The sequence below is a fragment of the Xiphophorus hellerii genome, chromosome 12 (assembly GCF_003331165.1).
Source record: "Xiphophorus hellerii strain 12219 chromosome 12, Xiphophorus_hellerii-4.1, whole genome shotgun sequence".
Lineage (NCBI taxonomy): Eukaryota > Metazoa > Chordata > Actinopteri > Cyprinodontiformes > Poeciliidae > Xiphophorus > Xiphophorus hellerii.
Genome location: NC_045683.1, coordinates 27,536,742 through 27,564,406, shown reverse-complemented (window position 1 = coordinate 27,564,406; position 27,665 = coordinate 27,536,742). Strand labels below are relative to the sequence as shown.

The following is a 27,665-nucleotide window of genomic DNA, read 5'->3' as shown; positions in this document are numbered from 1 at the left end:
CTACTTAATATAAAATAACAGGAAAAATAAAGAGGCTTATTTAGCATAAAAACAACAAAATTGTTCCACCCTAATATTTTTGTTGTTATTTCTTGTCCCACTTCGTATCGTCATTCGTAAATTGTATATGTTAATATATTGTCTATTAAAAATTGCTTTTGACATAAACATTAGTTATTAATTAAAGTCTCTAGCCATGCCTTTCGTTGTTTTCTGTACAGGGTACCCTGGCACTCACAATATGGCGGACGCACTAACGTATCATTTCTAAAGGACGACGAAGCCAATGCGTCGTTCTTAATCCTTTTCCGTCAACCGGCGTGTGATTTAGGCGGAAGGGAGGCGTTTCAAGGTGAAATGAATCGCAAAGTTATTGTTCTCAACCTCGGACTGCGAGGCAAATCAATTATTAGGTCAATAAATATTGATAATTTAATTGAAAAATATAGGGGGGAAAGCCCGACCAAGTTTACATGCTCATTAACACCCTATCTGGAATTAATGGTGTTAAGCAGACTCACTTTGACAAATACCAAACAATATATTGATGTGAACATCATCCCTTCTATGTAACTATCGGTTACTCAGTCATTGCACGTACATCTTTCTCCGCTTGCTACGGATAAAATCAAATGGAGAGAAAACTCCCGCTGCTCGCCGTGCCGCTTGCCACGCAGGCGGGTAAATGGTGCGGAGCCGCGAATTGCATCCAACCCCTGAGCCCCGTTTGACATGCGTTCGTTTTGTCTATTTTATAAAGCTCAGAAAGGCGGGGTTAATGGCGAACCAGACAAACATCGTTGGTTAAGCGAAGCCCGACTCAATCGACAGGACAAATCGAGGCAACTCTTTGGAAGCGCTTCCTTTTAGTTGTCAACAAGGAATGTGAATGGATACTGAACAGTAGCTCTTAGCAGTAAATGGTGTTCAAGACGATTGGGAAACACTTTGCTGAACAAATAACCGCGTCTGTTCTGTAGTGTCACGTCGGTCAGGTAGGCAGCTGAACTTCACCTGCTGTGTTCTCGCTGTACCTTGTAAGTAGGCTAATGTTAGCTGGTTATTAACTGAGTTATGTTGAAAGTAGCCTTTATTATCCATTATTGTCGCAGTTATGCTTGTTCATTCTGAAGAGCAACTCGGGCAAATGGACACCAATAGTCTGTGTCAATGCCATTCGCTAACTCAGTTGAACTGAGTTATATATTGTGAACAATAAAGTGGAATATACAGTCAAGGTCTCAGCCTTTATCCTTTTAGCTTGTTAGGTGCAACGCTTTGCTAAAGTATTTATACCGCTTGAACTTCCTGGAATTTGGCTATGGCAAACCTCAATGTGTTTTGTTTGTCCAATTTGGCAAAAAGTATAGCCCCTTGTTGTTTAAAAGGCCTTCAGTGAAATGGTGTTTTCCTAAGTATTGGCACTAATATGTTTTCTTTTCATGTCAAATTAATTTAATATGTGTTGATCCTGGTGACCTATTTAGTAAAATTCCAGCAAAATCCATTGATGTGTTTGGTGTGGTTGTGCCATTTCAAAATGTGGGAAAGTTCAAACTATAAGAATGCTTTGGCTTTCGGCAGCTGGAGACGGCGTGTATGACATGCATCAAACAAAAGTTTTGTCATGTGTGACTACTTTTTTTTTTAAATTTTTTTTTGCATCATAAAAATGCCTTTATCTTGGCTCAGAATGTCAGTGGTGGATATTAGTGCACTTTGAAATAGTCGGATATTACATCCTCTCAACACTAAACAATTGATCTGATTCTCTCTTTTTGCCTCAGACATACCTTTTAAACAAAGACAGATGTGGATTGAGTGATACTCCTGTCACCAGGCTTCAGAATATCCATGTGCATAATCTTCTTAAAGTTTGATCCTCGGCCTGCGTCCAAAAATGCCTACAGGTAAGGCGAAACCATCCATGCTTTGATGTGAAAACCTCCTGAACAAACTTAAGGAAATAAGTGCTTTAAACTGATTTTTAGTAGGAAGAACAGGAAGTTATAAGATGCCTTTTTTTTTTTAATAATCTAATAATCTAGATTATTAGTTAATCTAGGTTTTAGAGGTCTGCAACCTTTACAGTCTAAAACGCCATTTTTGCCCCCACTCCAGTTTAGTAAAACTCATTTAGAGCCACAAACGTTACCAGACATGTTTGAAAAATGGCATGCATTTTGACTAGTCCTCTAGTTTTGACATATGTTTTGTACTAAAGAACAACTTTAGCAAAAAAAGAAAATGGATGCATTTTACGGGGTGTAAAATGCCCGTAAAATGGCATTTTACACCCCGGGGTGTGGGGGTGTTTTTGTGGGGTGTTGATATTTGTGGAAAAATTTCTTTAAAAATGCCAACCTACTGACAAGAAAAGTTGATCCAAATATTGATTACTGGTGCTTTTAGCGTCATTTTGTTGTGGAAATTCAATGTAATTATGCCACAAAAAAAAAAGAAAATAAAGCTTTAAGCTGCTAAATTATGAATTTGTCTGTATTTATCCATATTTACAAACATTAGTTTGTTCTTTACCTGTTTTTGTGATAGTTGTTAATAGTCATTGTGGAAGGTCCAAAGAGCCACTTATGCCTTGCAGACCTCTGGCCTATGATGACCAATCAAGTTCAGAATGTACCCATTCATATATAATTAAAGCTTTTCTACATTAACTATGAATAAGTACAAAGTAAGGCAGCTTAAGTAGCTTAAGTTTTATGTTTTAATTCTCTGGGGTACAGTTCTCGATGCAGAGTATAACAGCCAGCCAGTTTTAGAAGATAAATAATAGAGTGGTTTGTATATATCTGCTATTATGGAATAAGATCTGTTTGAGTTTTACACAAAGAGGGTGGCATAAAGTCTAACTGGGTCGGATTTTTTCCACATGAGCATCGACAGAGATTAACTTTAAAATGTCCTCCATGATTTTTCTGCGTGCTGGATCTGATTCGTCCTGCTGTGAAATAGATGTGTAAGAGTTTCGTAAACATTGGCTGAATCACCAGAAATATAGCTGAGGGAAAAATGTCACAACACAGGTCACGCATCAGACGTCTTACGAAATGGAGATTTTGTGTAAAATGTGTCATTATCACTTTTATAGTCACAGCGTGGATACATCAGAGTGGAAAACAGAAACTGACATATTTTGATGAATTGTGACACAGATAAATTGTGATGCTCGAACCCTGGGCAAACAGGCCGTTTGCGGGAACAACTCCAGAACAGGAAAGAAGAAAACAGCAGTTGAAGATCAGCTGGGATATGCTTCGGCCGGCTTGCTCTTGGTTAGAAATGAGAGGCCCTGATGGTGCAAGGAGATCGAATGCGTTAGTTTCAAGTATCCCTGCCTCATAACCAGTTCATGCACTCTTTCCAGACTGTCAGTCGATCTGAAACTCAGTCGCTAGAGCACAGCTGCTTAAACAGGACGAAAATCAGTGACGGTAAATAAGAGGCTCTTACAACATGTGCGTCAGATGGCCTCCACTTGTCGGAGGGTTCCGCTGCTTCTCCCAGAAATAATGAGAAAGGATGCTGCTGGCAGCAGTAGCAAAGGTTGAGGGGGGAGACACAAACAACAGAGTTGGGGCCAACAGGTATTGTCACAGAAAACAACCAGAAGGTTCCAGAGTGAGAACCAGCAAAATCACTAAAGGCAGACAAAACAATAACAAGTGATGAGGTAAAATTTTTTTTTTTTTTAATTTTTAATTTTTGCCTTTTTGAGCTGTATCTATTACCGTTATAATCACAAGCGACAAAGCTATCATCTAAAGTAGTTTTTTAGTTTTCATCTAAAGTAGTTTTTTAGTTTTCATCTAAAGTAGTTTTTTAGTTTTCATCTAAAGTAGTTTTTTAGATGAGAACTACTAGAAGGAATCCATGACCTGTTGTGTTTTTATATTGACATTCAATATAAAAATAAAAACATTTTGGTACTGTCCAGACAGTGGAACATTGCTACTTATAATACTGTAATCCCAACACTAAATTGTATGGGTATCCCAATTCTATACTAATATTAGAAATTTGTCTGACATCTGCCAAAAAATCTAATATTTGATAAGATCGGCCTACGTCTAAAGCCGCCGTCGATAGAAGAACTCGACTCCAGCATTTAGTTCACCCCAATAGAAATTGTATCCTGCACAGACCCATTGGTTAATAATAAATAGGTCAGCTATTCTCATGCCTATTGTTATTGGCTATTTTTCTCCGACTAATATCACTCGATCAAGCCTTTCCTAACACTCCACACTGCAAAATAAGTAATACAAGAATGTTTAATTTGTGCCAATTGGATCGGCCAATACTCAAAGCTGCAACATTGGTATAGTGTCAGAAGTGAAAAAGTTGTACTACTTTAGTTTGGGCTGATCGTGTTGCTGACAGAGCTCTGAAGTGAGGCCATTGTATTTATTTATATGACTTTAGTGTTCATTACTTCATGCGCCGATTGAAATAGTTGATCGCATGATTTTTTAATAAATACAACCTCAGTACATTCAGTATGTTTTCAGTCAATTCAGCGCTGTTTTCCTGTATCAGATATTTATTATCCGATACGGAATCTCAGATATTAGTATCGTATCGGAAGTGAAAAAAGTGGATCGATGTCTTCCTAGTTTTCACTTCAGAGATTAGATAATCACTTCACAATAATTGTTCAAATGTAAACTCGACTTCCTAAGCAAAAGCCTTTTTTTTACAGTCAGTTTTTATCAATTCACAGTTTTGTTTTGTTTTTCCTGTGGTTTCCATGTTCCTTATCCGGTAGTAAATGGCAACTCCTTTCAGCTGGAAGTAAAGACTGGTGCGCTACAAGCAGTCAGTGTGGGCTATGGCGCAATACGGAGGTGTACGTCATTATATTCCCCCAGAGGTTGAGGGCAAACTCTCTGCCTGGCCATAGTCCTGCTCTGTCCTTCTCCAGCCCTGACCTTGCCTAAGGAGTGGACAACAGAGGTGTGTTATGAGTACTAAGTGGGACCTGGGGAGAGTTGAAATGTATTGTGTGCTGCTACATTTACCTGAAGTCTATTATGTACAGTTGAAACCATAAGTTTACATACCCTGAATAAAACAGCACGTTTCTTTTCTCTGTCGGAAGTTAAATCAGACCAAACTTCTCCTGTTTTGGGTCAGTTAGACTCATAAAAATTATTTGCTTAATACCACTATAATGAAAGAATATATCAGAAAAGATTAGATGCGTTTTCTATTTGGGAGCATTAAAGCGTATGACTTGTGGTCAAATGTTTTGGGTTTCCTTCCACAAGCTCCTCACAGTAGGTCGTTGCCGCCTCTCTGCTTCTCTGCAAGTAACATGCAGTGTGTGTTTGTGTTTTTCTGTTAGCCAACCACGTCAGTAAATATGGCAGAAAAACGAAGAAATGACACCCGATCATTTTTCAGTGCAGCAAAAAGGCCAAGTAAGTAAGAAACGCTGCACTTTGAAAGGGAAGTTAATGACACCATTTTCTAAACATAAAACAAACAAAAAAAATGGCTGAAGTTTTTATGAAATTGTTTCGTCATGGTGTTGTTAGGCAAAGCAACAGAGAACAGAGCGGGACGCAGAGAGAGAGAGAGAGAGAGAGAGAGGGACAGTCAGTCAGGGTCAAAGAGTCACAGGTAAGTGCAAGTTTACGCTGGCGAAGGTCCTCAGTCATCCAGGACAAAAACATAAACGGTTTAAAAAATATAGCAAAGTAATTACATAAACTCAAGTCCAGCTGTTTTTTTTTTTTTTCAAATACTTTGTTTCTTTTTGTGCAAGTTAGATGAACGTGAGTTATTGTTGAGAAGAACCCTCTTTCATTTAAACATGTATTCAGGGTTATTTGATCAAGTTGAGGCAGAGAAAAGTCTTTTTCTTGTCTTTGTGCTGTAGTTAATACAGTTACTGTACGCGCCATTTAGTTTCATTTTACGTATGCAAGCTATAATTTAAATAACACAACTTGGATTGAGAGACACCACAATAATTCACTGTTGATGAGGAATTATATTGTTTGATCAGGTGGGGTTACAGTCTGAGGTATTTATTCTGCTTGAACTTAAGATGAAATATTTGTGAAGATGTTGTAGCAGAGATTAGATCAGTGACATTGACCACAGGAATCTACGAACACAAGGCAAACTCGAATTTAAATAACATTTAGATTTGAGTTTATACTTCTCTGGGTCTCATCAGCTCTTTTAACGAGGACAACCACACCCATATTTGTTGTGCAACTTGTCATTTTTGGTCCTGCAGACAGAACACATTAAAGACCTGTCTTATAAGAGATATGACACTAATAAGGGATATTATTGTAATAATTAATATGACTACTCAATACATTTTAGCCAGCCATTTCAGCCAGTTATTCAGTAAACTCCAAGCAGCACTGATAAGGTTCCATTTGTACATTTCCCATCCTTACGTTTGCACAATGTGCCTTTTTATTTGGTGTATGTAAACTTCTGGTTTCTGCGGTTTTAAAAACAAATTTGCAACTTCATCAGATGTAATTATTAAAGTCGCAAAACAAAATGACTGAAATGTTTCTGCGGGAGTGAGACGGCTTCTTAATCAGCTTGGATGACTCAGTGATTACCCACATGCTGTTATTTCTCTATCTTGACGTCTAATTTCTGGTTTATATTGTTCTCCTCCTTTTGCGAGTTTTCATAGCAAAACTTACTCCCCCAGCAGCCGAGCGGCATTGTAATGTGATTATGGTTTATATGTAGACACGGTAGAGTCGTATTTAAAATAATGATGTAATTATGGTGTGTCCTCGTTCGGCTTGCTGGTTGGTTTCAGGTACAAATATTGCAATTGGTTCTAAAAACTGGCAAACTACATATCTCACACTTATTTATTCAGCAAAGACTAAGCTAAAAAACAGGGTAATTTATTTATGTAGTTCATTTCCCCTCTACTATGACTGGAGGCCTGTAGCTCTCCTTGTAGCTTGTTCTTTTTTTCTTCCACATTCGTTTTTACCTTTTTTGTATTAGTTCTCTTTATCACAATAACTTTTTGTTCTTGATGCTTGAACCTTTACCGTCCTTTGGTGTTGTCTTTTTAGTAAATACTAAGTTTTCCAGTCATACTCATGAGACATTCTGAAATGGTAGTTCACAAAATTTAGATCTCCTCTTCCCCTCCCTGTTTGTTGATTTGTGCCATTGAATAAACAAAAAATCAAAACGAGTTTAACGAGCGGCAATCAGTCGGCCAGAGATCGGCATTGACCACTTTACTTTTGATTTGCTGTGGTTGGCCAAATATTTGGGCTGCAACGTACGATTATTTTAGTAATTGAATAGTCTCACAATTAATTCATTAATCAAATAAAAGAAATGCTAATTTTGCAGAATTTTCTTTTAACCGCTTGAGCCTTTTTTTTTGTGCAATGCTACAAATGATGCATTCAAAGATGCAAATGAGCAAATAATTGAATATCTTTTAAAAAAAATAAAACATATTAAAATTTTATTGCCTAAAATGCAATAACATAGCATTACTCTACTATCTATTCATGTCCCAAAGGGCAGTTCATTTTACGACAACACACCAGCAATTAATGTTTAACTAGCGGGCCTGGGGTTAAATTCCACAACTTCAACCAGTGGAGGTTAAAACCACAAAACCTATCAACCAAAAAGGTGCTAGCAAGACCAAAAAGGAGATCAATAAATAAATAAACCAATAAATAAATACAATGTATTAGTTGGATAGTAGAGTAAGGCAGAATTCCTCAGCAGTTTTTTCAGAAACACATAAATTGTTGCTTGAAACAATTAGCACAGCGCTTAGTGGCAGTGGTACAAGCTTGATTCATAAATAGTAGTGTTTTTCTCACCGTATGACTGGAGCTCCAGTATTTCAGCATTTCAGCTAAGACTTGCCAGATTTTGTTGGGGTTCTGTTTTTATCTTTTTACGCACACCTTCTATAGTCTTGCTCATGTGAACACATAAACTACACAAAATCGCAAATTTGTTTTGCAGTACAATCACCAACATCGTTTTTTTTTTGGTTTTTTTTCCTTCATGATCAAAGTTTTTGTAAACATCTTTTATTCCCGGAGGATGGCTCCGACTTTACTAAACCTTCACCCTAATGCCACACCATCCTACCCTTTCAGATTTGCACAAAAGATCGCCGAGGTGACCCTCTCAATTTTCTGTCCATTCACTAAGATTTGCCATTAAACATCGAAATAATGTTTTCCAAGTTGCAAAAAGAAACCCCAAACATTCAGGGTCATTCATACGTGAACCAGATGAATCATTAGGGGCAGACAGAAATTGCGAGGAACATTTCGCATGAGTTCATTGCTGAACAAAAAAAGAAACAAATGTCATCTGAGGTCTGGTTTCGCTTTGATCCTTCTCCGCTTCCCAGCATGCCTTCAACACAATACAGCCGGCTGCCTGACACTGGAGATCGAGATGCTTGCATGGGATCTCCCCCTTAGGATCCAGCAGCAGATGCTGTGCCCGGTGTAGCATCATTAGTGTTTGCTTTGTTTCCAGTTAACACTGGTGACTCACATAGTGCGGGCTGCAGGAGGCTGTCATTAGCCTTTGAAACACCCCAAGAGGAGAGTTTAGTCTTGTGTTTTGGCGGCCAAGTTGAAAGAATAATTGGTGGAGCACGGCCAAAGCTCGGGGGAAACATACAGATGGCGTTTAAATCAATACATTTTATTGTTAGTTTAAGTCCATGTGCTTTGCAGAATTGTGATATTATGTTAAGATCCTATAAAATGCACTTTTGTATGTGAATAAATTATGACTTAAAGCTTGAAGGTGTAGCTTAAAGGTTTAATGTTCATTTCTGCAGAAGAAAATCACAGCAGTTAGCACAGTCGTAATTAGCATAATTAGTTTTCAGCAACACCGCTGGTTCATGTATCATGTGAGTGTATACAAATTAAAAAAACTTTAATGATAGCCATTTTTAAAGAGCAGTCAGGAGTTGGACTTTTACTATTTTATGATTTAATAAAATGTTTAAGAGTTGCAACAAATAAACAGGAAGATATCGTAAATTCTGAAACAGAAGTGGGAAAATCTGCTGCCATAATACTTACAATATTGCAAAAGCTGCAGTGATGAACCGTTTATTTGTATTATTGTTTATTTGTAGCCTTTGTTATGCTGAGCATGTTGTCATACTGAATTTACAGGATGCAGAGAGATACTTTGTTATTGGCTTGTGTTGCTACTGGTAGTTAGCCTGGCTGTTGAGCATGACAAGTAAAGTCGACGGATGTTCTAGCGTTTTTTCAGTTTACTAGTAGAGGTTAGCAGGTTTATATTTATAATGTTATGATAGTTCATGGGCTGTAGGAGCTGAAAAAAAGTTAAAGACATAAACATAATGGCAACGTTTCTCTCGGAGAAACTGAGTAACTCGGGTCAAAGTTCAGTTCTGGGATTAACCTACAGGCACACTCTGTCAATCCCATTCAAGGTTATAATTGTTTTGCAGTCATGATGTGTCAGTAAAATCCAATTGACACACCAGAGTGGGGAAAGCATCAGGAGTGGTTATTTACACAAGTGGAACTTTTAAGTAATGGTTATTTTAGTTTTCATCACTTTCACTCCCTTATTGTGTTTCTCTATTTCAGTAACAAGCTCTCTTTGTGTGCTGAGTCTTTGAATTTTGGAGAGTAAATTTATGTGCACATAAAACTTTGGTATGTAAATGGTAAGAAAAAATAAATAAATGTTATGACCACTTCTCCAAAAATCATTCTGGCTTTGTTTTAAATCTTGCCAAAAAAAAAAAGTATTAAATTTTGAGTTTGGTTAAATTTTTTAGCTGTCTTAATGATAAATATTGCTTTTGTAAATCTTACTTATCTTACCTTAGTGGTGTTGCATTCAAGCTTGGGAAATCCTCTCTTCCTGCATGATGGTGTGGAGTGGAATCTAACTCAATGGGAAAATGAGGCTTATCGTCTTTACAAGTTGAAAAATGTCAAGTTCATATTCTGCAACCAGCAGCAATCCCATTTTTCCACTCTTAAGCCCTTTCTCCACAGGCTGACTGAGTTCTTTTCCAGTCAGCCCCGGCCAGATTCGTCTCCATTTGCAGATCCTGTGGTGTTCCTCCCTGTTTTTTGCAACCTGAGGGGTAGAGCAATCCAGGGGTTGCTCGCAAGCGATTTCATTTACAGCAGACTGCTTTCGTCGGTGTAAACTCCTGGAACGACAACATCGCCATCAGCGTTTTCAATCCCACAACAACACCTTAGTAGGTGGCGAGATGGCAAGCTTCAAATCGATAATTCTGTGGTTTGAGGTCCAAATCTTTTTATCAACCGTGACAGGCGAGCATATGCAGCATCAACTGGATGGGTCACCAGACGATCAAAAAAAGGGGCAGGATGTGCCAAGCTCTTTCTACTTTCCACGCAGTACTGACCTTGTTTAAGGGAATAAATTGTTTCCCTGCTAATGTGTCTTGTGTCTTTGAACATTAATAATCCAATCCAATAAGGGACACCAAACACAAGTGAGTGGTAGAATAAAACGTTTGGCTTTGGCAGAGAGGATTTGGGCACAACAGATCCTCAATGCATAAATGTGGCATCCCTACAAATGTGGCACCATTTTAACCCTTGTGCGGTCTTAAGAGTCGGGGTGATTTGGATCCCATAAGTTTTTTTACTCTCTGTACGGTCCAGCGAGGTCGCACTGACATCGTGTGAGTTTTTACAAGTTTCGGGAACTAACGGTCTGACGGGACAACCCATCCGCTATCTGACCGTGACATCTGCCACTCTCCTCCTGAGCACCGCACTAAGTACGCGGGAGGTTTAAGGGAAATCAATAGGTTTTTCAATAAAGTAAGAAGTATGAATTACTTTTTTTGCACAGTTGAAAACTTCCAGTATGAAAATGAATTCTGTGATTTATCTCAGTGCCTTTACAAACCAGGTGGGAAAACTCACCTGTCACCCGAAGGCTCAGGGGCTTTGTGTTCTTTGACCAAATCTAAAAAAAGAACTTCTCTGGCCTCTCTGTCAATCTCCTCAGGCTAATTTTGGCTGCAAATAGAGATGAGTTTTACAACAGACCGTCCAAAGCTGCCGACTTCTGGGGCACCAACAGTGAAATCCTCAGTGGTAAGTTGACATTTTAGAGATATATCACTGCCTGACTGCCTTTTACATTCTTTGCTAACTGTCTTTCCAGTAATCAAGGTGGAATTACTTCTTTACTTCCCCATTTAGTCTTTCTTCTAATGTGCCACAGAACAACCTGGCCCACAGTAAGCTAAACTACCATATCCAATCTTACAGGTGCCCGGTGCAGAGGAAATCAATCATTTGCTGTTTTTTATTTTCTTGCTATTTTCTTCCCGCGTAAGAAGGAAACACAGACATAACCTCGTTGTTCATCAATCTCCTCTCGCCACTTTAATAGAGGGGTCAGGACTCCACCAGCGGGTCCGTAATTGATGGCTGTTTTTATGTGATGTGACAGGAATAAATGGCCCTGCCTTATCTGTAGGGCTGGCACGAGGGGAGGAGGGGGTTGGCGCGGGGGGCAGCAGCAGGACCCTGAAGGAGACAGACCATGAAGGGAAGTAAGCAATAGCACCCCGAGGGATCTGTGCAGTTATCTACCCCCCCCCCCACAGAGGAACGGGAGCATTTAGCTCTCGGTGGAGAGGACCTGTCCTAATTGATCACCAGGAAGCGCTGCTGACATACTCACCTTTTAATAGGGCAATGTGAGGGAGAGGAATCCAGAAAGAAAGCAGCTAGGGAATGGACTCTGTTTCATTTAACGCGACGCAACACGTTGAATTTGTCCGTCCAATACCAAAAGAAATATTGTTAATTATAATTTTTGGTGTTTAATGGTCCGTACTATACATACAATCATACAGTATATAAGGCATAATTAAAATACTTTTGAAAATTTTATGTTAAACTGGATAATCTGTACTTCAGTACATTATTTCATTATCAGTACAATAAAACAGAAGATTTATGGTATTGATTTTAATAAAAGCTATTCGTCAAAGTTTATAACAGTTCACAGAGTCTATTTTTTTTTCTCTCTAGCTCTCGGTGAAGGCGGACGCTTTTTTCTTCTGCTTGCTCTGTTTTTGTTTTGCTTTTTTTTAGAGCCTTTCTTTGCACATCCTCCAAATCTACAAATTATGGATCTGGTCAACTGGTCTCTCAATGCAATTGATCAAATTTTCTCAACGAGAAGACTGGGCACAGGAGAGCCCTCTTGTCCTGCGGGCACACACCGGTCGGGATGGATTCACCCTGGATTTATTCATGATAACAGGATTTCTGCTGTTTGGAGCTTGCGGATACCTGGCTTACCGAACAATTTGTGACGGATTTGGCCAAGCTAGCGAACACTCAGACTGTTGGTGTGGGACAGAGACGCAAGGTGGATGTGAGTCTTGCTGAGACTCGCAGCCCAGCTGAGGACTCAAAACCCACTAACAGGATGGAATCGATCTTGGAGAAGTTGCTAGCTTTGGTTTGGTGGAACAGCCACACTAGTTTGGATAATTGGGAAAAACTATAAGAAATATACCAGTTAAAGACACTGGGACAGACAGAAATTTTAAGTCTTCCCGATCTAAAGAGAATTTGTTATTCTGAATCTGGCTCCCTTTGGCCTTGGCGGCTATCTCAAATCTCCTGGAGTTTATGTAGACAAACTGCTCCTTCCCATCACCTCACCCTCCTGAAGTCACCCGGGGAATCTTATGGCTGAACTCTCAGGGACTCACTCTTGATTATTTCACCTTTATCAGAGACTTTCTTTGGGAGAACAGGCTGTGAGAGACTTGGGCTAATCTGTAAGCACATCATAGTTACAGACAAACACAACCCTCTGACCTCAATGCCTTTGCCGGCATGTCTTTGTCTTACTATATGTGGCATATCCTGCCCAATGTAGTCTTTTCGTCCTACTTTTTAGATAATTACTTGTTAGAAACTGTGGAGTACTCACTTTTTAGTCACTCTTTTGCTTTTTTTTTTTTAAAAACTGTAGAGTACTTGCTATCTAGACGAATATTATACTTCTTACATTGCTTTTTAGATTATCATGCAGAGAGACTCCTATTATTGCAACCCAGAAACGGACTTAAAACAAACTTAGAATCCAGAAAAAATTCTTCCAGAACAGGAACACTTAGTTTTTATTATTACTTAGAAACTGTGGAGTACTCGTTACTTTTACAAATTTAGAGCAGAAAGTCCAGAGAATACTTATACTTATCTGGAAACCCAGAAGTCCAGAGGATACTTACTTACTTACTTATTTACTCTGATTTATCAACCTAGAACAGGGATTAGAACATAGAATCCAGAAAAACTACCTTAACAACTACTTTTTAGACTCCTGTTCTTCCAACCCAGAAAAGGAATTAGACCAGAGGATTCTTACTTATACTTATCTAACCTGAACAAGAGCATCTAGTTTATTTACTTTAGATCAACATTATTAGTTTCTTTTTCTTCTTTTGCTTTTTCCTTTGGTTTCTTATTTTGTTTGTATTTCCTTTTAATTATGTAAAGCACTTTGAATTGCTTAGTTGGAAAATGTGCTCTATAAATAAAATTACCTTACCTTACCTTATAGTTACATTAAACTACATACTAACGCTTAGTAAACAGAGTTCACCACTTACTCATTAGGTGACTTTTAAAAGCAGATGGTTGCAGCAAATTTTATTTTTTTTTAAAATTTATTTAAGAGTAAAGTGGGATGAATACAAATTCACCTCATTTTTTGTTTTTGTTTTAGATTTTCCTCCCACCTTACCGTTAGAGGCTACTTTGCTTTGGTCTATCACATAAAGTACAAATATAATACATTGACGTTTGTTGTCATGACATCACAGAATTTAAAAGAACTTGAGGAATGCCTTTCTGGATCAGTTAAGATCAGTCTCTCCAGTTTTTCACAATCTTGCGGAAATTTACGCAAAATCAACAGATCCCTGCATTCCCTCCCTTCCCCCCACCTACGCACAATTGTCAGATTATTGTAAATTTTCTGCAAAAATAGTCAAAAACATTGGGTTTAAGTGACTGCCACTATACTGCTGCCTAAGCCTTACTTCATGTCAAGTTATTGTCCATGATCAAAATGCCAAATAACAAAAATTGAGCTGTTTAGTTGTTACTTTGTTTCTCATTTTCTTTCTTCTACATGTAGATTTCGGAATGGTTTTAAAATATTGCCAAACTCCTCGCAAATATTTCTAATGCTGCAGCACAAAACCAGTGGTTTTGATTGCAAACAAAATCACACACAAATGTTTTTTTTTGTTTTTGTTTTTATGCTGGAGGGACTGATAGATTAAACATTGCACCAATTTCTCTTTACCAGGTCTGGACCTAGAGTATGGTAAGGAAGGTGGATCATGGCTGGGAATAAGCAAGAGGGGCAAGCTGGCCGCCATCACAAACTACATGGAAGGACATCCTAACCCTAATGCACAAGGAAGAGGTAAGCCTGCCACGCCGGGGTCACCACATCTGATCACATCTGGACCGCTACCCATCCCACATGCCAGCGTTGTTCACCGTTTCCCCGTTTACCGGTCTGCAGGGTTCCTTGTGTCGAACTACCTTATGGATAAGGATGTGGACAGCTACTCCTACCTGAAGAAGGTGTCTGCAGAAGGCCACTTGTACAACGGCTTCAATCTCATCACAGCTGAGTTCAAGTGAGTGAAAGGTGAAACTTGTGCCTTTATTTTATTCGCCCTCCACGGACATAGGCGAGCCAGACCTGGCCTCTCATGATAAACTTTACTGGATGATATGTTATTGCGATACATAATAATACTGTTGTTTTGAGACCAATTTCAAGTAATATAATTGAAATGGCATAATAATGTAAGACCACGTTCTAAAAGATCAATAAACCTTTAATTCTAATTTATCCCTGGAACTGGGAGATATTTTAAATATCCAAAATAAAACAAAACAACAAATAAAATAATTAAAAAGTCTCTGTAAACAACCAATCCAACAGACTGAAGACTTTTGTCATCCAGTTTTTAGTAGAAAGAAAAATAAAAGAGAAGAACAATAAGTAATTCAAGCAGAAGTTATTGAGTTTGTTTTAATTTATCACGCAATTAATGCGTTTATTACTTATTGCGACAGGCCTATGTGCTAAAGTTGGAAAACAGAACAATTATCGTCTTGTACGCAATTTCATGCGTCTTCTATATTCATGAAGAACAAGAACTCTTTAAATGCATTGTCACATTGTAATATTTAACAAAACAATTAGCTTTTTATTCTTAGGTTGTGTTTTGTTGCCGCAACAAAACACAGCTGTAAAATCTGCTTCTTGATACGAGCAATTTTAAGCACAAAGAAAAAGGAAGTGATGCTGAACTGCATTAAAAACATAGGGTTGTCTTATTTTGTCTTCACCAGCCTGAAGTTACTGAATCCCAGTGACCTGCTTAGGAAAGAGAATTCAAAATGGGTTCAGTGGAGGCTAAGATGCTAGCAAAGCAGGAAGTCCCTGCAGGCAACTGACATGGAAACCTGTATCACTGACTGCCAGGGAGAGGTTGGAAGTTGGGTTCAAACACACCCAAATGGATTCCTGCAGGGGAAGAAAGGTGTGATGGAAGGTGTTTTTGGTGTCAGGTGGTGTGTATCCTGCTAACATGGCCTCTAGCTGGATCTTGAACCGATGTCGTTTTTTTAAAATGTAATTTATTTTTTTTTAGCTTGCGCTTCCCTTTCTTTGCTTTGTTTTATCAACATTTCTGCGATTCCACCAAGCGGGATCGTCGCCTGCTGCAACTCGTCTCTTTCCTGAAGCAAAAGCTCCGACGCAACAAAAACCGTCCGATTGTTTCACATTTCCTACACATATTTTTTTTTTACATATTTGCACGAATGGGAACGACGTTAAGAACACATTTCTCTTTTTGTTAAAAAAAAAAAACAATACCAAAAACTGCTTTCACTGCGGACAGAGAGGAAACACAGAGAAAGAAAGCCTTCATCTTCTAAATAAACGCCGGCATTAGCAATTCATTTCCTCTCGGCTGCAGTGTGACCCACAGCGCTGGAGAAATAGGCTGCTTCTTCGCCAATCAATAACACATCGAGTGGATGGAGACGGCCACTGCTTTATATTGTAATTAGAGGATTTCTCACTCATTTGCCAGGAGCAGCTTTACTCCAAATGAAGCTGAAGATTAGGTCAAGGTGTTGCCTTCTTTTGTAATGGATTTTTTTTCTTTCCTGATTTGTTTTGGCACTGTGATCTACTTAATAATGCTTTGAATAATCATTTCTAACCTTTAACTGGCTGATTTTGTGATTCATTTTTATCAGTGGGTACCTTACAGCGGGTTTTAAACCCCACAATAAAGCGGTTGAAATATACGAGCTTGTCCTTACTGTACTGTATATCCTGTATTTTTTTAAATAGAATTTTAGCACCTTTTGCTCCATCTACATGCCTCAATGTTGCTGTTACACCTGAATTTCCCCCACAGCGAAACAATAAAGGATTATTCTATTCTATTCTATTCTATTCTATGTTCACCTACTGAGAAATTTCTCGCTTTACCTGCTTCCGGCTTGAGTGCAGCTGATTTGGAATCGTAACTTCAGAAATTAGCCGAACCTTTTTGCCTAAAAGCATGGGTTGTGATGCTTGGCAGAACTTTGCTTGAGCTTAGAAAGAAACATTGAGACTCTGCCAATAATACACATTACAAAGTAGAAGGGTTAGATAAACTCTAGTTGTTTTAAAGGAAAATCTACGATGATTATTTTTAAAATAATACAGCATTAGTGGTTCTCAATTTTTTTTTAGAGAAACAAAGAAAGCGTTGCTGTGTCCAGAATAAAAGCAGTCTTGGATCACAGAATATTTTTTTACATCCTCTTGAGTGACTTCAAATAAAAAGGAAATTAGTAGTGGGAAAAAAATGCACGACGAATTTTGAAGAAGAGAACATTTAGAAAATCAAACAGAAAATCTTAAAAGCTTATACTGAGGTCAATATTGGAGGATGAGAAATCAAAGTGGGCCTTTAATCTTCCTGTTTATCTTTCTACAAAAGTTTTTTTTATTTTATCCAATCATTAGGTTTTTTAGATATTCTTATTCATAAGCTACCACAGAACACAACCAGAGGGGAAATGTGATTGGTTCGTTTAATTGCTTTTGCCATGCGCAGCCACTGGATTTCATAAAGATTTGGCCTCATAGCTTTATGGTATGTCAACAAATTCCAGAAATTCCATATAAAAACTTTATAAACATAATTCTGAAAAGCCTGGCTGAATTACAGCAGTAGATGAAGTTAATGTGAAGCCGTAGTGGTTTGCAGAGGTAATCCCAACCGTCATCTTTTCCACATTTTGTCAGGTTACAGCCACAAACCTCAATGTGAAAAAGGAGGAAGATCATTTTTTGTTTTCAGCTTTTAAAATAAATAAAATTCTCAAAAGACAATTTGAGATGTCTTTTGTTTTCACCTCCCTCCACTCGATACTTGGCCAAAATGTTTATTTATTTTTATTTTTTTTTTTACCACAATTACAGCAGAAAGTCTTTTGGATCAGCAGCTTTCACATGTACAGACTGGTATATTTACCAATTTGTCTTTGTAAAAGAAAGTCAGATTGAGTGGAGAGCGTCTTTGAACATAATCTTTCAAGCTTAGAAGCTCAACTAGGTTTTGGTCCGGACTTTGATCGGTTCATTCTAACTGAAGATTACTGTTTGATGGATATGTTCCCCCTATCCGTGGCTTTTCCTGTGCATCTGTATTTATGGGTGCACTTAAAATTCTGGGCGATGAGTTTTCAGAGTGCTTGTTGTCGTTGCCTAAAAGCCCGACCCACCTTCTCCTGCGCTGGAAGCTCATCCAGGCAACTGCGCCACAGCTGGCGATAGGGAAGTTTCTTTACAGCGCCAACATAAAGGGCTCTTCATTTGAACCAATCTCAGCCGGCATACTGATTATCTCTCTGCCGGAGATCTTAAAAAAAAGCTCCTTCTTTTTTTTTTTTTTTTCAAGAAAAAAATCCTCTTTCCTCTTTGCCGTCTCTCTTTTTATGCCCAGTGGCTCTGATCTCCTGCTGTTCCCTCATCTCTGCCCAAATCAACCCACAGCCCTGCTGATGGGAACCTCAATATTCCAGCTACTTTCATGAAGCAGAAACGGCCACTCTCTATCTTCTTCTTCTATCTCTCTCTCTCTGTCTCTCTCTACTTCTCCACAAAATCCTCCACCTGCTTCCTCCATGGTCAATTTGATCCACATCACCGACATGAGGGTCTTTAGTTCAGGCCACAATTCCAAGAACAAAACTAATATTTCATGCTCTGTGCTTGGTTATTGTGCCTTACTAATTCTTTTATTTCCCTTCAGATTACACTTCCAGCTGCTTTAAAAAAAAATTTTATTGAATGACTAGCATCAGAGCTTGGTAGGAGCAGTGTCTGTTATCACTCCTGTCAACACCGTCTACTGCCGCTGTGCTGACTGTCACCGTAAGGACGCAGACAGTGTTGTTGTTTATTTATGATGTTTAGCTGGCTCTGGGTACAAGAAACAATATTAAGGACGTGGAATTGCTGTTGTCAGAAGGATTTCGTAGTGTCAGCTGGCAGCTTAGAGGATTGCTCTGTGTGTCTGGTGATTCCTTCTTTAACACGTATTTCCGTGCCTCTAGAACATGCTCTGCTCAGAAGTGTTAGATTTGTTTTTGTCAGACTACCCTTGTGTTTTTTTTTCTCCTCAGTGTAGTGTGGTTTTGCTGATATTAAAGCGTATGGCTGAGTGTTTTTTTTTTTGGTTTTTTTTGCGCCCTTCTCAGTTTTGTACTTTTTAACAGTTTTGGTCTTGTTTGTGCCCAGGGTTTTTTGCGGTACAAAAGGGGAACTGTCTGCCCCAGGACTTGTTTTATCTGCCATGCGTCAGTTCGCACCCTCCTCAAGCACGTTTGGATATTTGCTAATGATTTAGAGTATTCCATTAGAGTCTTATGTGACAATATTTAATGTAACTTCTTGCTAATTTTCCACAGACACATCACATGTATGAGATCACGCCAGCCAGCTCCCTGCTGGATGGCAAAAAAACTGCTTGCTAATGATGACTACCATTAATTTTAGCTGTCGGGTTGTCAACATAATCCACTAAATCTTAAATGCAAGCCTGATATACATTTCAGAAAAATAGACATAGTGCTTTGATACTAATTGTTAATACTACAACATCTAGATGATTCACAGGTCAGGAAAATGTTTTGATTAAAAAGGGAGAGGAAAGTAGTTCAGGTATGCTAGCATGACTTTGACAACCTTAACATGTAGATGTGTTGTGTAATTGGGTGTGTTTCAGTTCAGGTAAAACATACAAATAAAAAAAAGACCCACACTCCAACTCTGACAGATCATCAGTAGAGCAGGTGTTTAAATTAGCTGTTGCTGTGTCCAGCAACGCAGCAACAGGCAAAATGAGCATCAAGCCTGAAAACATAAAACTATATCAGACTGAATGCTCTTTGTGTGGGAAATGTTTGTGTGTTTTTGCGGGTAATCCTGATACAATAAGAACTAGCGGGGCTCTTGTCAGTCAGTTGATATAGCAACGGCTCTATGCATAATATAGCCGACAAAATTTATGACCGGTTATGAATATGAATATGAAAAATAGAGGGAGAGTGAGGGGAGGGGTGATTATGTGTTAATGAATTTCACACCTCTGACCGCAGCGGGTGGTAGCTATTGATGTCATGAGATAGAGCAGATGTTAATGACTTATTGTAATTCTTTATCACTGCCCTGTACTGTTCTTGGTGAGTCTGAAAGACAACCCCTACTGTTCTTTTGCGGGATAAACAATCTCCGTCCTCTACCCCCATTCTTTGTACTTGGTCTAAAACATGGCTGTCCTAGTGGTCTGAACGACTTGCTACTTTAGCTCCAATTGTTTGTACTCAGCCAGAAAGACACCTATCTCCTGCTCTTTAGTGCTCTACCCAATCTGCGTCCTCTACCCCATTCTTTGTATTTGGTCTAAAACATGGCTGTCCTAGTGGTCTAGACGACTTGCCATCTCAGCTGTCTCTATTTGTACTCGGTCTGAAAGACGCCTATCTCCTGCTTTTTAGTGATGTAAAACGAGTTGCTACCTTAGCTCTGGTTGTTTGTACTCAGCCAGAAAGACAGTGTTTTAGTTGCAGGGTTACTTTAATCTTATCTAAGGATTTATTTTTTAATTGTTATTTTAGATTTAACTTTAAACTTAAGAATCAAACATAAATGTCCATAAAAGCAGGAGATAAGCGTCTTTCAGACTGAGTACAAACAGAGACAGCTGAGGTGGCAAGTCGTTCAGACCACTAGGACAGCCATTTTTTAGACCAAATACAAAGAATGGGGTAGAGGACGGAGATTGTTTATCCCGCAAAAGAACAGTAGGGGTTGTCTTTCAGACTCACCAAGAACAGTACAGGGCAGTGATAAAGAATTACAATAAGTCATTAACATCTGCTCTATCTCATGACGTTTTTGCAAGTAATCCTGATACATAAGCAATAAGAACTAGCGGGGCTCTTGTCAGTCAGTTGATATAGCAACGGCTCTATGCATAACATAGCCGACAGAGGACGAAAAAATTTAAGATGTTCTTCAGTGGGTTTTTTGTTGCATTATTTTCCCTTTGCTGTGACGCACTTCTCTAAATTAATAATAGCTGCATCTCCAGGTTACATTTTGTTCATGGTATCGTTCTACTCCGGCACCGCAGCTATGGATGGCAATTAAAAAGAATCGTCTTTTTACCCTCCAGTGTTGTGTTAACATGTCTGTAGGCTCTAGAGTTGAGGCTCACCACATACTCTACCCAGTTTGTCTGTATTTCACCATAGTGGCAAATGGCCACTTGTAAACAGAACTGTATTTCAAACAACCAAAATTCTGCCTCTATTCAGATCCATGTTGAAATATTCTGATCAGCATTGGGATTCTGATGTGCACAACCAGGTACCATCAATATGTTGCAAAAACTTCTCTTTGGAATAGCCTGCTTTGTATCAGGTAGCTTAGCGCTGACTATGCATGTCTCAGTTTTTTCCACATATTCAGGCCGTGTTTTGCTTGCATTACTGGAATTTAGCTGCATTTAACCACCAACAACTAAAGACTGCCATCTGCAGTCAAATCTTCTCTCCTTCATTTGGTTCATACACAAAGTATAAAACAGTATTACTACTGCTAATTGTCATGGATACAAATACAGCACCGAAGAGTTTTTAAAACTACTAAGTGCTGAATATGATTTACGTTTTATGGTTTCGATATTTGTGGGTTCCATGACTCTGAAACATGTCACTGTCCATTTTACGACCACAGACCCGGCATCATGCTCTAAGTTTCCAGCTCTTCTCTGAATAGCATCCGAGTTCGATGTTGGAGCGGTATTGCACCACATTTCAGATTGACTGATGCCACTGCTACGGCCGACATAAAACTGACATCAAAAAGTTCACTGGCCTTCCAGTTCAAAGGATCTGGTCATAATTTATGATTCTCCCTGCTGTACTAAATCTGTGACAGATGCCCTTGATGTTGGATAGATTTCTCAGAATGAATTAACTCACCGCAACGGACCGGTTCGAAAGGAGATCCGGCACTGTAGTTAAATGCTCTGCAGCATTGGATTGTACAATGAAAGCCGTCGTTTTCCCCGACAGTTCAGCACAATGTTCAATCCCACAGTCCCTTCAGTGTCTTCTTTTTCTAGTTCCCAATACAAACAGTTTGCAAAAGTGATGTAAATGTATTAATTCCAATAATCCTAGACTGGTATGTAGTGAAACATGTATTATGCACTGTTGTTTTTACCTTTTTCCCCATAGACTCATAATTTCTGTACTTGTTTATTTTACTAGCATAGCTGCATTACTACTCTTGCCACTGCATTCTCACCTAGACATAGATGTATTTAATTGTAAAATGTCAAATTTTCTATGCTGTTGTGTCCCATCTAGAGCCAAACAAGACACTGTGTGTTACTATGGAAACAGAGGCAGCTCTGAACCCATCCGTCTGAATCCAGGTCTGTGTTTTTATTATGGTTGCTGTAAAAACCGTTCATTCCCCATCCACCTTTCCTCCTGGCCTCCGGCCCGTCCGCGTTTGCCTGACATTTTCTGTCGGTGTTGCTCTCAGCTTGTGTCGTTTGCTGAAGCTCACGCCAAAAGGACACCCAGCTGAGATTGTGTAGACGCATCTTTGTATCGTTCATGTTGTCTCTCCTCAGCAGGGATCTACGGCTTAAGCAATTCACTCCTGGACACTCCGTGGAAGAAGCTTCTGAAAGGCAAGGAGCACTTTACCAACGTCGTCGGTGACCAGTCGCTGTCCGGCGACGGATTGGTCCAAGCGCTGCTCCACGTCCTTAACAACGAGGAGCTGTGAGTGACTAACACCCACGCGAAAGCATGAAAAACATACTCTGTTGTGATTTTTTTTTTTCTCTCAATCTGACACTTAAAAAAACAGGTTTCAGAGAAAATTCTTTTTTTAAATGTCCCAACTTTTATAAATGTGTCAGAAAAAAAATGTATCAATTGAATTCACATAAAGTATATTTACTAAGAGATTTTTCTTTTCTGTTTCCGTGCTTTCCTGTACAGCAACACACCTGACCCACTGCAAGAGCAGCTGGGTGAAGGATACAGCAGGTCCATGGTCCAGGCTCTGTCAGCTGTATGCGTCCGCTCTCCTCATTATGGCACAAGGTCAGTGGCTCCCAACCTCCACAAATCTCTCTGTTTGTTCCGACCGCCACCCTGCTGCGACTGGAAGGACTACCAGAAGATTGTTCAGGTCAGGGGTGCTCAAAGTGCGGCACAGGGGCCCATTTCTGGCCTTCAGAGTAATTTTGGGCAGCCCACACCTGCAAGTCAAGAACAGTACAAATTGACCCGACCAGGACAAGCACTGAATTAGTCACAGACAGCATTTATGACGAAAAACTGAGCCGCGTTCTGTTCTTGTGTTGAGAATAGCAATTGTTCCAAATTTTTCATAAAAGATGTGTCTTTCTTTTAATAAACAAATCTATGCTCTTCAAAAATCTGACAATTGTGTTTATTTGGTAACACTTTGTTTGAAGGGGTGTGTATAAAACTGACATGACACTGTCAGAAACATGACCTAACACCTGTTGTGAACGTGAAGGATTCTTAATCAAAATTTAAAAAAAGAGTCTTAATGAATGTTTATGAATCGTGAAGTGTCATTCAGTAAATAATGACACATTTAATGCAAAGTTGGCACTTTTAATGAACTTTTAATGCAACATTCAGTGCACCTTTGCACTGAATGTGCAAAGGTGCACTGAATGTTGCACAACAATCGTAAACACTTATAAAGGCTTCTCTTGCTCTCGGTGAAGGCGGACGGTTTTTTCCTCAGCTCCCTCCCTGCCCATGCCTGCCCTGTTTGCTCTGTTTTTCTCCTGTCTCTTTAACTGGAGTCTTTCTTTGCACATCCTCCAGATCTACAAATTATGGGTCTGGTCAACCGAACTTTCAATGTAACTGATCAAATTTTCTTAACAAGAAGACTGGGGAAAGATATTAGGTACACACTTCGATCAAAATTTATGACCAAATATGAATATGAAAAATAGAGGGAGAGTTGGGGGGGGGGGTTTGTGTTAATGAATTTCACACCTCTGACCGCAGCGGGTGGTAGCTATTGATGTCATTAGATAGAGCAGATGTTAATGACTTATTGTAATTCTTTATCACTGCCCTGTACTGTTCTTGGTGAGTCTGAAAGACAACCCCTACTGTTCTTTTGCGGGATAAACAATCTGCGTCCTCTACCCCCATTCTTTGTACTTGGTCTTAAACATGGCTCTCCTAGTGGTCTGAACGACTTGCTACCTTAGCTCCAATTGTTTGTACTCAGCCAGAAAGACACCTATCTCCTGCTCTTTAGTGCTCTACCCAATCTGCGTCCTCTACCCCATTCTTTGTATTTGGTCTAAAACATGGCTGTCCTAGTGGTCTAGACGACTTGCCATCTCAGCTGTCTCTGTTTGTACTCGGTCTGAAAGACGCTTATCTCCTGCTCTTTAGTGATGTAAAACGAGTTGCTACCTTAGCTCTGGTTGTTTGTACTCAGCCAGAAAGACAGTGTTTTAGTTGCAGGGTTGCTTTAATCTTACCTAAGGATTTGTTTTTTAAATTGTCATTTTAGATTTAACTTTAAACTTAAGAATCAAACATAAAAGTCCATAAAAACAGGAGATAAGCATCTTTCAGACTGAGTACAAACAGAGACAGCTGAGATGCCAAGTCGTCTAGACCACTAGGACAGCCATGTTTTAGACCAAATACAAAGAATGGGGGTAGAGGACGGAGATTGTTTATCCTTATATCCTTAGCTTATTTTTTAGAAAGTGTACAGAACTCACTATTTAGATCAATATTAGATTAATTTTTAGATTATTATGCAGGAAAACTCCTATTATTGCAATCCAGAAAAGGAATTAGAACGAACTTAGAATCCAGAAAAAATTCTCCCAGAACAGGAACATTTAGTTTTTATTATTACTTAGAAACTGTGGAGTACTCATTACTTTTACAAATTTAGAGCACACTTTGAAAGTCCAGAGAATACTTATATTTATCTAGCAACCCAGAAGATACTTACTTACTTACTTACTTACACAAACTTATTTAGCAACCCAGAACAGGGATTAGAACTTGGAACCCAGAAAAACAAACTTAGCAACTATTTTTTAGACTCCTGTTCTTCCAAGCCAGAAAAGGAATTAGACCAGAGGATTCTTACTTATACTTACCTAACAACAAGAGGAGTATCTAGTTTATGTACTCTGGATCAACATTTTTAGCTTTTTCTTCTTTTGGTCTTTCCTTTAGTCTGTTATTTTGTTTCCATTTCCGTATAATTCCTACAAAGCACTTCATATTGCCTTGTTGCTGAAAATGTGCTGTATAAATAAAATTACCTTTACCTTTACTCCTTCACGACATGTTATGTCATGTTTGCGACAGTGTCACGTTAGATTTTTATGGACACCTCTTCAAATAAAGTGTTACCATTTTATCTCTTTAAAATATTCCATAAGTTTATTTTTGAGAATGTAAAAGTAAAAGAAGTCACTGTGACGTATTTTTTTTAACATTCGGATCTAAAATCAACCACTGCAGGAAAATGAAATGGGGGCAGCGTTTGGTGTGATACGCAGACGCAGACATTACTGTAGCCATAGTTCTTCGCTAAAATGTTCATACCTCTTGAACCTTTGGCGCATTGCACCCTCAAACCAAAATGTACTTTATTGAAATTTCATGTGGTGCACCAGTGGTGCAAAAAGTGGGTATTAAACTATATCAAAACATATGGGCGCTGTAGTAGAGGGGGCGCCAAAGCGATGGCGGATGAATTGTTTCTAGTCGGCACTCTTTGTCTTTGTTGTTCAGACAGAAATCAGTTGTTTAGCTAGGTAACTAGAATCATAAAAAAAGATAAATTATAGAACTTGGCAGTGATGAAGTATCTGAGAAGTCTGATGGGATGCAGCATCCAAGAAACATACTTAACACCAAGTTCATGTAATTCAGCTGTGAGGTTGGAGCGAAAGAAGAGAAGAAGAGAGAAAGAATCAGGATAGACAGGGGAAAGCAACAGGTTGGCTTAATGTCACGTGGAAGTGTAGAAACAGTCATTTAATCACAAGTGAATAGTTTGAAGATATTTATTTTTTAAAAACTACGTTGCTTTGTGTATTCAACAAAAAATTGATTGAGCATTGGGTGCTACTGTTACATTTTATTATAAAACAATTTCTTTGTGTGTTTTTGATTGTCATGCGTAACATGAAATAAGGGCGGCGCCTACAATATTTCCACACACACCTCAGAAAATACGTTTTTGTGCCTCTGGTTGTAATACGACAAAATACAGAAAGATTCAAAGGATGCAAATACTTTTGTTAAACATGTCTTTATTTAACCTTAAGAAAACCTTGACGTGTTGTTTGACCCTGGCTGATCACTCTCAGGTGACAACTTGTTCTTTCTGTTTTTTTTAATTTTTGTTTTGTTTTGTTGTTTTTTCTTTTTTCTTTTTCCCATTCAGGACCAACACAATAATCCTGATAGATGCAGAGGGGAATGTCACCTTCACAGAGCGCACAATGCTCGACGTCGACACAAGCAAGTGGAGCACCAATTCTTTCCAGTTCAACCTCCAGGCATGAAGATGAGCTAGAGGAGACCAACTCTGTGCCTTTCTGCAGCCTCTCTCCCCCTCCATCAGCCACTCTGCTGCAGCTGCTCTGCCCTCGTTGCAGCACCAAGAGCAGAAAGACTTGTGTGCACTTTTTTCTTCAGCTAGACGCCGTCTGTCTCATGTACATCAACCACATGAACTCTCTGCCCTTGAGTTCAAATGTTTGTTTGTTTTTTTAAATTGTGCTAAGTTAAATAAATCGCCAAAGGACAATTACATTTTTATGAATAAAAACGTTTTAGCCACATGTCACAGAATACACCTGCTGGGATGCTTGAGAACGTCTAATCTGTTATTGTCCAGGCAACCATAAAGTCCTCGTGATGCCGTCTAATGTTGTTGGAGTCAAACTTTCTACCTCTAAATTTAAAAAAGAAATAGACTCTTCCAGATTTCAGACTGGAACTTTTAACGTCAAATTACCAAAGTTTGAGGACAGAACAACATATTATAGATGAAGGTAACCCTCTCCATTAGTGGTTACTTTGACAGCACTTGGGTATTTCAGAAATTTTATGGTATTTATGGCATCCTCTGTTGTTGAATAATGAATTTACAGCCATTAGACATGGAATACCGTTTATTCAATCGCAGTCTAAAAAAATACATCATGGGAAAATTAATATTTGAAGTTTCTTTTTTACATTTTGAATGTAATTTAGTTTCCTAAACATTTGAGACGTGTGTTTTATTATGCAGGTGGTTGTTATTGGTATTGATTAGAACACCCAACTTGATCAAAGTTTGAGCTATTTGATCCAAACGGTTCCAGAAAGGTATAAAAAAAAATGCTATTGTGGGGTTTCACATTTACTCTAATTTCTTTGATGATTTTATGTAAACTTCTGACTGCAACTGTGGGTGATTAAAGTCAATGGTGTTATTTGTGCCTAAATATGATAAACTATGAAGTCTTAAGCATGATTTATTTGTTTAAAAACCCAACATCTTTACATACAAATAACACCTTTCAGTATGTTTCAATTTTACAATTCAGCAATGTAGCTCATCTTACATCAGCATGCAAACAGCGACATCCCCTGGTCAAGTGTACTGAAATAAAGCATTTGTTTCTTATTTCGTTGTCATAATCCTGGTGGAAGCAAAATTATCATGCCATGCAGTAGAGTAAATATTTAAATATAATACAAAATAAACAATTGAGAAACCTAAAACTTCTGTAAGCTCTGAAGGTACCTACCTTCGTTTGAGTCTGCAGTTTAACATGAAGAACCTGCTCATTGGCTGGATCCCGAATCTGCGTAACAGCGGGAAAAGGCAGCGATTGGCCCGATGACCAATCCGTCATCAAAAAAGCC

At 38.8% G+C, this 27,665-nt stretch overlaps 1 protein-coding gene across 4 annotated transcripts; it reads left to right on the top strand.

Annotated features, from left to right (window-relative positions):
- Positions 1-840: 840 nt before the first annotated feature.
- tango2 (transport and golgi organization 2 homolog (Drosophila)) lies at positions 841-27,423 on the top strand. 4 transcript variants are annotated; one of them, XM_032578912.1, is made up of 10 exons: positions 1,799-1,910; positions 5,366-5,441; positions 5,559-5,643; positions 11,059-11,147; positions 14,398-14,517; positions 14,620-14,737; positions 22,062-22,129; positions 22,337-22,487; positions 22,710-22,814; positions 26,194-27,423. In XM_032578912.1, exons 2-10 carry the CDS (start codon positions 5,384-5,386, stop codon positions 26,312-26,314), a joined length of 915 nt encoding a protein of 304 aa, XP_032434803.1. In that variant the 5' UTR covers positions 1,799-1,910; positions 5,366-5,383; the 3' UTR covers positions 26,315-27,423. The 4 variants fall into 4 exon arrangements, with proteins under 4 accessions (XP_032434806.1, XP_032434804.1, XP_032434805.1 ...); XM_032578915.1 differs by lacking the exons at positions 5,366-5,441; positions 5,559-5,643 and adding an exon at positions 841-995 and having other exon boundaries at positions 1,788-1,910; XM_032578913.1 differs by lacking the exons at positions 5,366-5,441; positions 5,559-5,643 and adding an exon at positions 841-995 and having other exon boundaries at positions 1,788-1,910; positions 22,334-22,487.
- The last annotated feature ends 242 nt before the right edge of the window (positions 27,424-27,665 follow it).